This window comes from Aquarana catesbeiana, linkage group LG02 (assembly GCF_042186555.1).
Source record: "Aquarana catesbeiana isolate 2022-GZ linkage group LG02, ASM4218655v1, whole genome shotgun sequence".
Taxonomy (NCBI): domain Eukaryota; kingdom Metazoa; phylum Chordata; class Amphibia; order Anura; family Ranidae; genus Aquarana; species Aquarana catesbeiana.
In genome coordinates, this window is record NC_133325.1 from 386,707,159 (window position 1) to 386,724,464 (window position 17,306).

Sequence of the window (17,306 nt, forward strand, 5' to 3'; positions counted from 1 at the left end):
GCTTGCTCCAGAGAAATAAAGTGAAGACAACCTTCTCACTCCTGCCTTCATTTCTACTTCTACTATTCTTATTTTTCATTATACTATATTCATGTACAATCTTTTTTCTTTTTTCTCACTTCGGTTATGTACTCTACATCTCCATTCTGTGGTTCATGGGTTCTACTATATATTTTTGTTTTACCTATCTACATTATTATGGGTATATACCACTTATTTTATTTTATATAACATAGAAATCCCATCAGCAATCACACAAAGAGTTTAAACACAATATATCACATGGGGGACTGCATCTGTGCTCCTGGTTTCCGCTTTGGCCCCTTCCTCAGCACCCGTGCCAGACATATCTCTCTGGCCGACTCCCGGCATGTGGTATCCCACAGTCTCAATATCAGGTCTTATGTGAGTATTCTCAATTATGGCTAGCCATTTTTGTCAATTATCTCTATCCTCCCAGTTGGTAGTTATAATAGATCACTTTGGTGATTTGTATCTACAAACATCGATGCACTTGCTCCTGATGAGTGGATTGGAGTCCACGAAACGATAAGAGCCTATTTTGATGCATCTACTTGATATCAACTATCCTAGATGATTTTAATACATTTTTATTATACCTGATCGAATGACAATGTTCATTTCCCTGGGGGATCATGATGTACAATTTTTATTGTGTCATGTTGGTTACAATTCATACTATGTATATTGGTACGTCATATGCCTTTTATGCATGCTATATTGTTCTATTTATGCCACATTTGGTTTACTAATAAATATACAGATGTTTATACATTTGTGGATTTGTTTGGCTCCACCGCACACACCTCATTAAAAGTCCCAACCTTCCCCCCCCCCCTTTTCTGTTTGCCAGGGAGGTCCATGGTAGGGCTCTAAGGCCAGGGATAGACAGTCCACAGTTTAGTCAAATACTATGAAACCAATCCAGAATTTAAATCGGAGGACGCGTGAAGGTATTTTGCTCCCAAATTCTGCTACCCCAACAATGCTCTTGGTACGCAAAATCATAAATACTTTTTTGAGTTTAACTCAGTTTGTCATTTCTATCTCATGTTTACGTGTTGGACCTTCAACTTGTAAAGTGGCCCCAGGGGCCAGACATGCACATTGAGGCTGCTGATCGCACTTAGTGGCCCCTAGGGAAAGTGCGTATAATAACTTGCCAATAATGGGAACAGGGGTTAATGTAAACCTATTAATTTTTAATTAAATACTAATTATTTGGTATATGGAGATTAATGTTTAATGAGAATCTGTGTTTAAGAAACAAAAGTTACTTTTTGCCCTTAATTGCAGAACCTTTGTTAAGCTTACTTGCCGCCTCACCAAGTTGTACCCACAGCATTTATATTTTCAACTTTGACAATTTTTTTTCTTTTCTTTTTATTAAACATTTTCAGTTTACTTAGGAGCTGTATGCAGCTACAGTATATCCACTTGAGGTCCGGAAGATTTACCCCCCCTTCATGACCAGGTCATTTTTTCCTATATGGCACTGCGTTACTTTTAATTGAAAATTGCGTGGTCATGCAACGCTGTACACAAAAGAAATTTGACATTTTTTTTCCCCACAAATAGAGCTTTCTTTTGGTGGTATTTGATCACCACTGAGTTATATATTTTTTTTGCACTGGAAACAATTAGAAAAAAAACAATATTTTTACTTTCTGCTACAAAACTTATCAAATAAAAAAATTTAACAAAATAAAATTTCTTCAGAAAATTTTGGTAAAAAAAAAAATCACAATAAGTGTATATTGATTGGTTTGTGCAAAAGTCTACAAACTATAGTATATATGCTGGAATTTGTATTTATTTTTATGCTAGTAATGACGGTGATCAGCGACCTAGGTAGGGTAACAAAATCCAGCACATCCCTGCTGACAGGACAGAGCTCTGTAATGTTTACATAGACAGAGCTCTGTCCTGTCTTCCTTCTCGCCAGTCAGCGGGTGCCGGCGGTCATTCATTGGCTGGCACCTGCTGACCGGCTTGTGCTGTGAATAATCACAGCACAGCCAGCACTCCGGCAGCACGATCTTGTGTCCCCCTACCCGGATTCCGTTCGTTCCATATATATTTTGGACACAGGCACAATTTTCATACTTTTGGCTCTGTATGCCACCAGAATAAATTTAAAATGAAACAATCCAAATGAATTTGAAGTGTAGACTTTCAGCTCTAATTGAAGGGTTGAACATACATATCCAGTACAAATTTTAGGAACTGTAACCATTTTTATACACAGTCCCCCCATTGTCAGGGGCTCAAATGCAATTGAACAAATGAATATCATCATAAATGTTCATTTTTAATATTTTGTGGAGAATCCTTTTACTGGCAATGACTGCCTGAAGTCTGGAACCCATGGACATTACCAAAGACTGGGTTTCCTAGTATTCGGATGCTTTGCCAGGCTCTAGCTGCAGCTGTCTTTAGTTGTTCTTTGTTTGTGGGTCTTTCTGCCTTTAGTTTTGCCTTCAGCAAGTGAAATGCATGCTCAATTGGGTTTGGATCAGGTAATTGACGTGGCCATTGCAGAATATTCCACTTTTCCTTCAAAAGCTCCTGGGTTGCTTTTGCAGTGTGTTTTTGAATAATTGTCCATCTGTACTGTGAAGCGCTGTCCAATCAACTTGCACTGCATTAATCTGAATTGAAGAATTAATCTGGCTGCTTCTGTCACATCATCAATTAAACACCAATTACCCAGTGCCACTGGAAGCCATACATGCACATGCCATCACGCTGCCCCCACCATATTTTACAGATGACGTTGTGTGCTTTGGATCATCATTCTGGCACAGATTAATCTTAGTTTAATGCATCCAAAAGGCTTTTTTAGATTTTTTTTTTTTTTTTGGCAAAGTCTAATCTGGCTTTTCTATTCTTCAAGGTTATGTATGGTGTGAACCCTCTGTATTTGCTCTTGTTAAGTCTTCTTCTCTTGATTGTAGACTTTGACAATGATACTCCCACGTCCTGGAGTGTCCTTCACTTGTCTGGATGTTGTGAATGGGTTTTTCTCTACCATAGAGAGGATCCTGCGATCATCCACTACTGTTGTCTTCCGTGGATGTCCAGGCCTTTTTATGTTGCTGAGCTCACCAGTGTATCGTTCTATCCTCAGAATGTACCAAATTGTCGATTTGGCCACTCTTAATGTTGCTGCTATCTCCCTGATGGATTTATTTCATTTTTAAAGCCTTACAATGGTCTGTTTCACTTGCAGGGACAGCTCCTATGAACGCATGATGTAGGTTCACAGCAATAGATTCCAAGTGCAAATACCACACTTAAGCCCTATACACACTATTAGATTTTATGCCTCATTCCCTCCACTTGAGGTATACTTGGTGCATTTTTCTATTTGTTACAGGTAGACATGGGTTCCGCCACCTTTCGTTTTTTAGTTTTTATTTTTTGCTTTATTTTTAGAGGTTTGTACACATGGACTTAGATAAAAAAAAATCTCTTTACAATATGTGATTTATATTTTTTGAAATTTACAATTGTATTTTAACCGTACTAGAAAAAATCAGTTCACCCAACTAGCTGTGCTATGTGACAGGGTGGAAGAGAACTGATTAGGCAGCTGTATAGAGGCTCTATAAAGTTCAGCCTGCATTTTTATTGCCGTCTCCATTTCGCTGCAGGTAGGTACAGACCAACATGTAGGAAGAAAACACTTGGAGGTACTAAATGTGGAGCACATCTGAACCACATGGTTTTGAAAACCATATAGGAAAGTGTAAGTGTTCCTGTGAATATTTTTGTAAGGTACCTTAGCTCAATATTTGAAGTTGTTCTCTTGTTTAGGGTTAAGCCTATTTCTCACTCTGTCTTAGATGTTGCTTTTAAATGTCAGCTGGGTGAGGATCAGGAGATTTCTGTTTGTAATCATGTGATATTTGATGTTTCACATCAAACTGATCATTCCTTTGAAGTAACTCCTGAGTTATTCATGCTAAAGCTCTCACATGTTTGTGATTCTTTGCATTTGCTAGCATATGTCTTTTAACCAGCTCTCTGCCAGGAAGGAGACAAGCCACGCACATTGTTTTACCTCTATGAGAGCTTAAACATGCAAATAACCATCTCTGTAATGACTTCTTGGTATAATCTATTTTGGCATACAGACCTTTTGTAGGTCAATTCCACTCTCGTTTAAAATGGGTAAGCCTGAATTCCCTTACAATTCTCTTTTCTATTTGAATCTGCAGCGTACTATGATTGCCTAAAACTTAAAAAAAAAAAAACACATATGGCTTGCTTGCAGGGATGACGCCATTTATGTACTTGATGCTTCTCTCAGCAATTTTCCCTTATTGCAACACTGCAACTTAATGTAACTATAGCAGATGGACTCTTCCATTCAGCACTCAGGAACTAGTAATAACAGTTGTAAGTAATAAGTGGAACATCAGCAGGTGAGACTCTGCAGGCAAGTGTGTGTCTGTCTGTTTTTTTTTTTTTTTTTTGTTTGTTTGTTTTTGACCAGGAGAAGTTTGTTTTTTCTTTCTCAACCAAAGTGGGGTTAAAGCTCAATGAGCTCAACTGAACACCAGCCCATTTATGTCTAGGGGGACCGGGTAAAGCAGTTTTACTTGCCTAATTCTACATTCCTGCAGGCTCCTCCACCCTGCTAGATCAGCTATGCAGCCCCTTCTCCCCTTGCACTCTTGTGGTCATATGGCTCTGATGACATCTAGAAAAGTGCAGGGACCACAGCCCTGCATTGGATGTAAGAACACCAAAGAACAATCTGTTACTGGAGTAAAAGGGAGCACCGGTTGCTGGGGGAGCAGAGGATCAGGCAAGTAAATGTTTTTACCGTATCCTAGACTACACAAACAGTTGACTTTTGCAGCCCCACTGCAAGAGAGGTCTTACTTTTCCCAAAGTTGGGCTTTAAACTTTAAAATGAAACCGTCCTTTGCTTATGCATGACAAATGAACAAGTTTACAAAATTGCTAAACCCACAGCTGCCTATACTTCCCCTAAATAGGAAAGTAAAAAAAAAAGCCCTGTGTCAGCTCTAATACCTTTCAGATGGAGCTTACACAAGTCCAAGAACTCTTCCCCCTGTCCAATGTGTTCAGGCCTGGCCATTGGCTGTTAAAGCGGAGTCCCACCCATTTTTTTTACTTTAGAAAAGGGTGTCCCCCTTAAAATGGGACTTTAACAGACCACCAACTCTTGAAATAAAAAAGATATTTTAAGCGTATACTTTAAAAAAGACATAGAGATGTCTATGACATACACACATACAAAGAATACATTCCATACAAAATCAGAAAAATATACAGGTAATAATACTAAATGTACTCTCCTGGTGGTGGTGTACCCCAATACCCGACGCATTTCCGGTAATCTGATACCTTCATCAGGGGTTTGAGAGTTGTAAGTATTTTTAAGTATATAGGTTCTAGAAATATACAAAGAGGCACATCAGACAAAGAACATCACATTATAAAAATGAACAGTGAGAAAATCCTAGGACCAAATGAGCAGAAGCATTAATTAGTTGAACATATATGAAAAAGTAATAAGCAGGTCACTAAAAACATGAACGTATAAATCATAAAGAAAAATTACATAAAGCATGAGTAAAAAAGTACAGGTTGCAGGTGACACATACCCAGTAGGATGACTTTGTATTCAAGCAGCACATATGGCCCCCACAGTCAAATGACGTGTTGCATAGGCGCCAGACCCAAAAGGGTAGAAAGACTGTATATGTATTGTATTACCAATATCTATGGAAAAAGTATATGCATTAAATGATGGTACCACTCCCACATAAGGCAAACCACATGAAGAAGGGAGTGGAACCTATAACAAATGAGAAGTGCAAAAAAATAAGAAAGAATTAAGAAAAATACTAAAGTGGCGCAGAGGGAAGGCGCTAATATAGGGCCCTCACACTGCTGGAAAGGAGATACTCAAAGACTAATGTGAAATCCATAAATAAGATGTGAAAACGGTTACTGGACACCACTACATAGCCTAGTGGTGTCACCCAAAGAAATATTAGTGAGTGAACGACGTAGAAAGAGCAACCATATCAAAGCACCCATTGAGTGGGTGCTTTGATATGGTTGCTCTTTCTACTTTCTACTTTGCTCTTTCTACTTCGTATGTTGTGGTCATTCAGGTACTTATCTAATAGTTTTTTTGAAACTATCGATGCTCCCCACTGAAACCACCGCCTGTGGAAGGGAATTCCACATCCTTGCCGCTCTTGCAGTAAAGAACCCTCTTTGCAGTCCAAGGATAAACCTCTTTTCTTCTAATCTTAATGAGCGGCCACATGTCTTATTAACCACTTCAGCCCCAGAAGATTTGGCTGCTCAATGACCAGGCCATTTTTTGTGATATGGCACTGCATTGCTTTAACTGACAATTGTGCGGTCGTGCGAGGTTGTACCCAAACAAATTTGACGTCCTTTTTTTTTCCCACAAATAGGGCTTTCTTTTGGTGGTATTTGATCATCTCTGCGGGTTTTATTTTTTGTACTATAAACAAAAAAAGAGACCGTTTTGAAAAAAACACAGTATTTAATAAACATCTCCATTTAAAAAAAAAAAAAAAAAGCGAATTTCTTTATCGTACATCATGGGACACAGAGCCTAAGTAATAACTTAATGGGTTATGGGCCACCTTCAGGTGATTGGACACTGGTATACCCAATACAGGAAGTTCACTCCCCTATATAACTCCTCCTCCTTCCAGGAGTACCTTAGTTTTTTTTCGCCAGTGTCTAAGGTGTTGGTCACGAGTGCTCTGAGGAGCTCCAGGAAGGATCTATGCTGGATTTAAATAACCTCCACAGCCGGATCCATCCAAGCCACTGAGGCCACAGGATGGTACCCGGGTCTCACATAGAAGAGCGAGGTTTTGCCTGTAATGCTTCTCTTTGAGGGCTGGACCCCAGGAACCAGGACTCTTTTTGGTTTTGATACATTACTTGGGTTGCTCCTGAGGGGTGCTGTACAGGTCCAAAGGAGTGTGGAACCCCTATTAAGGGACCCGGTCTTTGAAGGTTTACTAACGCAGCACGCCGTGATGGGTGAAGTTGGGATCTGTCTGTTTCAGCAGTATCCTGCAGCGAGGATAAGGTAAAGGAAGAAGCCTAGGAACTGTAAAAAGTCCACCTATGCCTTTTCTTCCATATTTTAAACATTGTATGCCTTAAGCTCTCCACTAGAGGGAGTAAATTACACATACCTTGGTACGTTGCTTCTCAGCAGCTCTGTGTCCTGGCTATAACAGCATGTGTGGTCCCAGCAGTCAGTGGGGGTTCTTATTAAACAGTTGGCGTTTCCTCTTCCGAGGGAACTAAGTGGGGGGTACGGCGGCAGTTTTGACATTTTTTATGTGTAAAACAGCCCCTACTAAGCAAGTTGGTATATATCCTGCAGATTAGGGCGCCTAACACTCTGCTGATAAAACTCCCCCCTCCCCTCCCGGAGAGGTGTGGTGGCAGCTTCACATATACTACTTGTATATTTCAAACTTGCCTTTATTGTGAACACTGTCCAGCAAGGGATTGTTGGGACAGACAGCGCGGCAGTTCTTGTGCTTGGGCAGTAAGCTCGCTGCTCTGGCAAGGTGCCAGACGACGCTCGCTGCCTCCTCCTCTTCGGGATGTAGCGTCCTCATGGAGCACACGGCGCACACGCCGAGGGGCGTAAAGCGCTGACAAATGCCAGATCAGGCTCACCTGAGGCTTTTAAAAGACAGACGCTCTCATATCAGAAACCTCTAAGAGTAACTGAGGAGAGGAAGTCTGACACACTAGAGGACACAGGAGCGCTGGGTCACGTGAGGGGTATATACAGCCATTTCCAGTACAGGAAATACAATTGTTATTCAGCACCAAAAGCTGATCTTTATGGTGGCATTGTTTTATTAAACTATTGCTCAGCAAGTGGTATATTTTTTCATAAGTGCCTCTGCTTTTGTGCTAAGCACTATGACTTCCAGAACTACTGCTAAGGTGCCAAACATTCCACCCCCAGGTGCTGGGAACTCCAGTCATGCCTCCACACTGTCATCCTCTCCAGAGATACCAGACATGGCAAGCCAGGGTGAGTCTTTGGAACCAATTGGTGGTGCAACTGCTTCTCACACTTCAGCCCCTGTATACGTGACTGAAGATGTATTTTCCTCAGCCCTGCAGGGCCTAGAAGGAAGATTATCGGCTTTAATCGCATCCTCAATCCAAGTGGATAGGAAGCGTGCTAGATCCCCCTCCCCCACCTCATACCCTTTACCAAGGGAACAATGGGGAAAGGATGAGGTATTACCCTCAGGTGATCGAGAGGAAAAACAAGCCGATTATTCCTCTGTGGAGTAAACAGTTGATGATTCAGCTTCGCTTTCTGAGGTACAAATCCTTACGGAAATGGTTTCTTCCACTTTCATGCTACCCCTAACAGAGTCAGCTGAAAGTCCGGTTTCTTCCTTTTCCGATCCATGCATTATTAGAAAAGCTTATTTATGCTGAATGGGATCATCCGCATAAGCATTTTCTCCCTCCAAAGAGATTCTAAGTTCTCTATTCCATGGAGGAGAAATTCACCAAAAAGTGGAAGGTTCCAGCAATTGACGCTGCGATTTCCAGTGTGAATAAAAGTTTTAACTTGTCCAGTAGACAATGCACAAATGCTTAAAGATCCAACAGATAAAAGTTGGAGTTCCTGTTAAAATCCTCCTTTTCCTTGGCAGGGACCGTTACTCAGCCTGCAGTCGCAGCAATAGACATCTGTCAGTCCCTAAAGGACCAGTTCAAAGAGGCTCCTAAAGGGCTCCCTGCACAACAGGTCCCTGAGTTGGCCGAACTACCAAAGGCATTATGTTTTGCCATAGACGCTATAAAGGACTCTATTCATCAGGCGTCCCGCCTTGCGCTTGTGCTAGTACACATGCATAGGACCCTTTGGTTAAAAAATTGGTCAGCTGAAGCACCTTGCAAAAAGCTTCTGACTAGATTCCCCATTCATGGGGAGCGACTGGCGATAATTTGGGTAAATACATCCAAACGATTTCTAGTGGGAAGAGTACTCTTTTGCCAGTCAAAAGAAAGTAATAAACGTCCTTCATTTAAACTGATTTTTTTTTTCTCCTGCGCCAGGGGCATCCACCTCTAGGCAGTGGCGATGGTCTCTGCCGTCAGATTTTAGAGGAAAACCTCAGGGCCAGACCCAGGCACAAAAGAAGACCTGGGGGTGCAATTCTGCAAAGCAGAACACTAAAGCCTCATCATGAAGAGGTGCCCCACCCCCCCCCCCCCCCCTCACCAGAGGGGGGGGGGAGAGACTTCTGAAATACAAGGAAATTCAGCATAGATAGGTCATATCCAATGTGTTTCTAGGATACAAACTAGAATTTCAGCAGTTTCCACCTTCTCGTTTTCTGAGATCAAATGTTCCCAAAGATCCAGGGAAAAGGCAATTCTCTGTTTCAAGCATTAGACCAGTTATTGGCTCAGTGGGTGATCATACAGATCCCCACAGAGGAGCAAGGTTTGGTGTTTTATTCAAACCTGTTTATGGTACCAAAACCAAATGGTGATGTCAGACCCATTCTAGATCTAAGGAATCTAAATCAATTCCTGAAAATCTGCTCCTTTCGCATGGAGTCAATCAGGTCAGTAGTTTCTATCCTACAGGGAAGAGAACTTCTGGCGTCCATCGACATCAGGGATGCATATCTGCATGTCCCTATATTTCCCGCTCACCAAAGGTTTCTGCGATTTGAAGTAAAACGGCAGCACTTTCAGTTTGTAGCCTTGCCCTTTGGGCAAGATACAGCACCCCGGTTGTTCACAAAAGTACTGGCCCACCTCTAGCCACGTTAAGGGCACAGGGCATAACAGTCTTGGTGTACCTAGACGATCTATTGTTAATAGGCGTGCTTGGAGCAAAGTGTACGCATTACAACCAGTTACCTGGAAAGTCTGGGTTGGATTCTCAACCTAAAGAAGTCTTCCTTAAAACCGCTGAGAAACCTGGAGTATTTGGGCCATGCGAGAGCTTGTGCGGATGGTCAGGTCGAAAAAAAAATCCCTCAATTCGCCTTTGCATGAGGTTGTTAGGAAAGATGGTGGCTTCATTCGAAGCAGTTCCCTAAGCCCAGTTCTATTCAAGACTGTTGCAAAACGGTATCCTGTCTGCTTGGAACAAAACGATCCAAGCTTTGGACTTGCCAATGCGGCTGTCCCCAAGAGTGTCCCAAAGCCTCAGTTGGTGGTTACTAACCCAGAATCTGCTGAAAGGAAAATCCTTCAGACCAATTATCTGGAAGGTAGTAACGACAGATGCCAGCCTCTCAGGCTGGGGAGCAGTACTAGAGAAAACGACTGTCCAGGGACAGTGGTCAAAAACTGAAAAATGAGCCTTGCCCATCAACATCCTTGAGATTTGGGCAGTGCGTCTGGCTCTGAAAGCCTGGACTTCTTCCAGGTTAAGGGATTGTCCTTTCGGGATCCAATCTGACAGTGCCACGACTGTGGCCTATATCAATCGCCAAGGGGGCACCAAGAGTCTCTCAGTGCAGAGAGAGGTGAACCATATTCTAACTTGGGCAGAAAGGAATGTTCTGTGCCTATCGGCAGTCTTCATTCCGGTAGTAAAGAATTGTCAGGCGGACTACTTAAGTCGCCAGCAGTTATTCCCAGGGGAATGGTCTCTTCACCCTGACATTTTTCGGGCTATTTGCCAAAGATGGGGGACTCTGGATGTAGATCTTCTAGCGTCCAGATTCAACATGAAGTTAGTCAACTTTGTGTCCAGGACAAGGGATCCACTCGCATTCGGAACAGATGCGTTGGTGACCCCGTGGGATCAGTTCTCACTGATCTATGCTTTCCTTCCTATTCAGTTGCTGCCTCGACTTCTTTGCAGGATCAAGCTGGAAAGAAAGCTGGTAATTCTGGTAGCACCAGCATGGCCCAGAAGGTCATGGTATGCAGAAATCGTAAAGATGGCAGTGGAGGTTCCATGGTCCTTTCCACTAAGGCCAGACCTGCTCTCACAGGGGCCGATATTCCATCCTACTTTACGAACGCTAAATTTAACGGCCTGGCTATTGAAACCCACATTCTGAAGAAACGTGGGCTTTCCGGGTCAGTTATCTCTACTTTGATTAATGCAAGGAAGCCAGCGTCCAGAGCTATATATTATAGAGTCTGGAAAGCTTATGTTTCCTGGTGTAAATCCAAGGGGGCACCATCTGAGATATATCATAGGCAGAATTCTTGCCTTTCTACAATTAGGCGTAGAGATGAAATTGGCCTTGAGTACTATTAAGTCTCAGCCTTTTCGACCTTATTTCAAAGACCGCTTGAATTTAGTTTTGTCAGTGTTACAAAAACAGCCATTTGAACCGATACAGCATATTCCCTTATTCCTTCTGATAAGGAAGCTGGTGTTCTTGGTTGCTATATCCTCAGCAAGGAGGCTTTCGGAATTGGCTGCTCTTTCTTGTAAAGAGCCATATTTGATTATTCATGAGGACAGGGTGGTGTTACGCCCTCGTCCAGATTTTTTGCCAAAAGTGGTCTCAGGTTTTCACCTGAACCAAGATATTGTCCTGCCATTGTTTTTTCCAAAACCATGTTCCAGGGAAGAAAAGTCACTACATGCCCGGCGGTCATCGGCCAAAAGGCGAATCGGCGTAAGGTAACGTAGTTTTGCCCAGCCGTGCCATTCTGCCGCAGTAAAACTGCGGCGGCTGGTCGGGTCGGCAAGCAGTTAAACTCCCTTCCACTGAAAAGTTTTATCCCTATTGTGGGGTCACCACTATGGTATATGTAAATTGAAATCATATCCCCTCTCAAGCATCTCTTCTCCAGAGAGAATAAGTTCAGTGTTCATAAGCTTTCTTCATAACTAATATCCTCCAGTCCCTTCATTAGCTTTGTTGCCTTTCTCCTGTACTCGCTCCATTTCCAGCACATTCTTCCTGAGGACTGGTACCCAGAACTGGACAGCATACTCTAGGTGCGGCCCGCACCAGAGTCTTGTAGAGGTGGGAGAATTATTGCTTTATCTCTTGTTAATCCCTTTTTTAATGCATGCCAAAATTCAGTTTGCTTTGTTAGCAGCAGCTTGGCATTGCATGCCATTGCTGAGCCTATCATCTACTAGGACCCCCAGGTCCTTTTCCATCCTTGATTCCCCCAGAGGTTCTCCCCCCAGTGAGTAGATTGCATTCATATTTTTGACACCCAAATGCATTTTTACATTTTTCCACATTAAACCTCATTTGCCATGTAGTTGCTCACCCCATTAATATTTTTAGGTCTTCTTGCAAGGTTTCCACATCTTGCGGAGAAGTTATTGCCCTGCTTAGCTTAGTATTGTCTGCAAATACAGAGATTGAGCTGTTTACCCCATCCTCCAGGTCGTTTATGAACAAATTAAATAGGATTGATCCCAGCACAGAACCCTGGGGGGGCCCCCAGCCCTGACCATTCAGAGTAATCCCCATTTATCACCACCCTTTGAACTCGCCCTTGTAGCCAGTTTTCCATCCATGTACTCGCCTTATGGTCCATGCCAACTGACCTTACTTTGTGCAGTAAACGTTTTATGGGGAACTGTGTCACATGCTTTTGCAAAATCCAGATACACCACGTCTATGGTCCTTCCTTTATCTAGATGGCAGCTCACCTCCTCATAGAATGTTAATAGATTGGTTTGGCAAGAACGATTCTTCATGAATCCATGCTGATTACTGCTAATGATACAGTTTTCCTTACTAAAATCTTGTATATAGTCCCTTATCCCCTCCAAGAGCTTATATACTATTGATGTTGGGCTAACTGGTCTGTAATTCCCAGGGATGTATTTTGACCCTTTTTAAAGTTTTGGTGCTACATTCTTTTCTCCAATCAGCTGGTACCATTCCAGTCAGTAGACTTTCAGTAAAAATTAGGAACAATGGTCTGGCAATTACTTGACTGAGTTCCCTAAGTACCCTCGGGTGTAAGCCATCTGGTCTTGGTGACTTATTAATGTTAAGTTTTCCAAGTCTATTTCTAATTCTGTCCTCTGTTAGCCATGAGGTTGCTTCCTGTGATGTGTCATGAGGATAAACAGTGCAGTTTTTGTTACTGAAGCCCCCGATTCCCTCGTGAAGACTGAGAAGAATAAATTCAATATCTTCGCCATCTCATCTTGCTTTGTAACCAGATTTCCGTCCTCATTTTTTTATGGGACCAATATGGTCTGTCCTCCCTTTTTTACTGTTTATATACTTAAAGAATTTCTTGGGATTTTTTTTGCTCTCTTCCTCTAAGTGTCTTTCGCGTTCTATCTTAGCCGTCCTAATTGCACCCTTACATTTCTTGTTTCATTCTTTGTAAAGTCTGAATGCTGATGATGATCCCTCAGCCTTGTATTTTTTGAAGGCCTTCTCCTTTTGCTTTTATATGCATTTTTACATTGGAGTTAAGCCATCCAGGACTTTTGTTCGCTCTTTTAAATTTATTTCCCAATGGGATGCACTGGCTTAATGCTCTTATTTATTATCCTCTTAAAGCACACCCATCTCTCCTCCCATGTTCTTTGTTCCTAAGATTTTATCCCAATTTATATCTTCTAGCAAGGTTCGTAGTTTAGGGAAGTTTGCTCTTTTGAAATTCAATGTCTTTGTATTCCCCTTATGTTTCCTTGTTCACCTTTAGGATCGTGTTACACCCATATTTAGGGTGTAACAACATGTTCCTATCCACCCACTTCCTGCCCCCAGTGTTCCCTGCTCTGTCACAATTTGAAAACAGTGCGGCTGTGCAGGGCTCTGCCCAGTACCGTTAGCCGTTTGGTCGATGGCTTGTAGCTCTCAATGAACTGCGAGGGAACTGGTGAGTGGTCTCATAGTCCATTGAGCTTTCTGCCATTCATTGACTGCCTGACTGTAGGAGGTACAGATACAGTGTATGGACAGTCTACAGGACCCTGGCATCACACCTGCGATCTGCAGTAATTTTTCCCCTCTTTACCAGGAAGTACCAGTGCATTTGCAAAGCAGAGGTTCTCTTTCCTGGACCTCTTATGAAAGTCAAAACATTATGTTTAAGAAAAATATTTTAAAAGTTTAATAAAGTTAAAAACGGAATGATTAAACGGTTATGATTAACTGCTTCCCACCCAGGCCAATTCTGACATTTTTCTCCTATATGTAAAAATCTAAATTTTTTTGCTGGAAAATTAGTCATAACCCCCAAACATTATATATGGGTGTTTTTTTTTTGTTTTGTTTTGTTTTTTTTTTTTTAGCAGATACCCTAGAGAATAAAAATGTTGTCTGCAATTTCCCACGCAGTATTTGTGCAGCGATTTTCAGTTGTTTTGGGGAAAAAATACACGATGAATTTTAATGCAAAAAAAACACAATGTATAACCCAATTTTTTTGTAAAATATAAAAGATGTTACGCCAAGTAAATAAATGTTTAACGTCGCACTTTAAAATTGCGCACGCTCGTGGAATGGCACCAAACTACGGTACTTAATCTCCATAGGCGATGCTTTCAAATTTTTTACAGGTTACCAATTTAGAGTTAGAATAGGTCTAGTACTAGTGCTATTGCTTTTGCTATAACGTTTGCGGAGATACCTTACATGTATTGTGCAAACACCGGTTACGTATGCGGATGCGACCCTCATATGTGTTCGCTTCTGCTTGTGCGCACGAGAGGACGAGGGTGCTTTTAAACTTTTTAATTTTTTTATTTTTTGATCACTTTTATTCCTATCACAAGAAATGTAAACGTCCCTAGAAATAATGCATGACAGCTCCACCTTTTGGAGACATCTGGGGTCTATAAGACCCCAGATATCTCCTCTACCCTGGAAAACATGAGATAAAAAACAAACAAACATTGATTTCTGCTTTCTAGGGGAAAAAAGACGGGGTTTACATCTGCCAGAGCTGGAAGTGACGTCATGACATCGCTTTCAGTCTCCCAGGTTCATACAGATGCCATCCTGATCGAACGGGAGAGCCTGGAGAGGTTCCGATGGGTGACAGGAGGGGGAGGACATTCCCTGTCACTGCCTGTAAAAGCAATCCAGCAGCTAATCTGCTTTTTAGATGGCTTTTACAGTGTAGGGAATTGGTAGCTAAAAAAAGAAATCTTGATGATGCCTGTAGCTGAAGGCATCACTCAGATAATGACCCTTCAAGTCCATGTCATCAGTTGACTTCACGAGGTTGGGAAGTAGTTAAAGCCTGCCAGGGCTGAAATGCGTCAACCCTTTCTGTGTGGGGTTTTGTACTCCTCCTGTGGGACTGCAATAAAGAAGGTTTTAAGAGCAACGACACAGGGATGACAACTTTTTGTTTGAGACACAGATCAGTCTTGTGGTCCCCAATAAGTCTTTGAGATGAGCCCCAGCACCCCTACCACTGCACTTCTGATTCTGAACCTCCATCCAAACTTCAAGCATCCTAGATATTGCACCTTTCTACCAGCTAGCACCTGAACCACTGCAAAATCCACCACTGCTCCCCCTGGTCAGGCTTGTAGGGACATGAAGAGGAGAGACTGAACCCCAAGCTCCTGTGCTCACTTCCTCTTCCCTCTGGTGACACAACCTCCTCAGCGTTGCAGCCTATAGAGGCCAGTCAGTCCTCTGGGGATAATGTGCATATTGTGTGTGCTCTGAAGGGGAACAGAGTGCAGGGCTCAGGAGTTGGGTAATGCCCAGAGTGCGCAAAGCTCCCAGTACTGATTTCCCCACACAGCCCCTATTTCCCACATGGCTGCTACTCCTGAAAACACTCTACCCCCCCCCCCCCCCCATCTTCTCAATATAGACCACTCCCACAGCACACACCCTTCCAGCCCCTCCTCTGTACAGTTCCCCCCCACAATACACACATCTCCCGCCTTACCAGTGCTGGCCGATCCCCTCTCTCCTCCAGTACAAGACCCACCCTTCAGTACAGATCCCCCTTCCTCCCTGCCAGTAGATACCCTTAACACTCATTTATAAATAAAGCAACTGCAAATACAGTGACACAGCATATAAGTGGGGTAATATCATAAGCCTTCTCTTCAGTATCTTTTCAGATCCTAGAACATGAGTCCAATGTTAGTAAGTTAGACTCTGTGTAACAAATAATAGGAACATCTGTACTGGTAATTGGTTTCCAACTGAAATCTCTCTTCGCATGTTGATATCACATATCTTTGCTGTGTTACTGCAGTGGCTCCTATATAGTAGAGCTGGGTACACAGGGAACCTATTAACCTTGGTGTGTGTTTTGAAATTTGTTGCAACAGCTTCCTACTCTGTAATATGAGTTTCTTGGTTGTTAGCTAGCTAGATACTTCAGACATTTCAGAAAGGCATTGGGTAAAGGTGAACTGAATTTTAGCATTCATGTGTTAGCCTCATGTATTCTTTGGTTGTTGCTATAATTGTTGTGATGGTGCTTATACTTGCTGATTCTGCTGTTTAATATTGTTTGATTTATAAGTCATATTTATGTTTCTGTTTCCTTGGAAGCTGTGATAGGAGTAAGGAGTTCAAGTCACAAAACAACACTATCCCAGAAAGCATAAAGTACGTCATCCGTTATGAAGACTACTACGAAAAGGACAAAAGGTAACACTGTGTACAAGTTTATTATACTCCTGCCTAGTTATTTTCTCTGTGTAACACCTAGTGTGTGTGTGTGTGTGTGTGTGTGTGTGTGTGTGAAATATTTCTGTGTTTGAGCTTGGAATCACACTTCTGTTGCATTTAGCGTGCATGGATTTACTTGAGTTAATATGTTTGCATTTTTTTTTTTCCTGCACACCGTAGGGACCAAAATACTTTTGTGTTTGAGGGGCAAAGAGTTCTGGGACAGTGGGGTTACCTTGCCATAACAAGTGGATATGGGGTGGGCAAACAAAAAAGTGAAAAGTCTGCTATAATTCCTCCAATTTCCAACGTACCTCAGTTTGTTGCTGGTGTTCTAGGAAGAATAAATACTTTTTCCTGTTATCAAGGTTCTTTTCTTATTTTTTAATTTTTGTTTCATCACTCATTGCTGTATGTATATATTTTTTTTCTGTGGTTATAATAAGCTTAGGGCCGCAGGGCCCATGAGCGTGGTGTGTGTGTGTATGTATGTGTGTGTGTGTATATATATATATATATATATATATATATATATATATATATATATATATAAAAAATGTGTGTATATATCTATATCATTTTTTTTTTTTTTTTTTTTAATAGTCAGCAATCAGCTGCTCGGTAAACATAATTTGGGCG

The 17,306-nt window shown here is 41.9% G+C and overlaps 1 protein-coding gene across 4 annotated transcripts in view; it reads left to right on the forward strand.

Annotated features, from left to right (window-relative positions):
- SCML2 (Scm polycomb group protein like 2) overlaps positions 1 to 17,306 on the forward strand; it is a 192,952-nt gene that overhangs the window by 38,989 nt on the left and 136,657 nt on the right. For 3 of the 4 annotated variants that reach the window (XM_073615174.1, XM_073615172.1, XM_073615173.1), the window contains exon 2: positions 16,548 to 16,646. In XM_073615174.1, the coding sequence (XP_073471275.1) occupies positions 16,619 to 16,646 (28 nt within the window). In that variant the 5' untranslated portion in view covers positions 16,548 to 16,618. Of the gene's footprint in view, positions 1 to 16,547; positions 16,647 to 17,306 lie in introns of those variants that run through there. The other variant, XM_073615175.1, reaches the window with a different exon arrangement.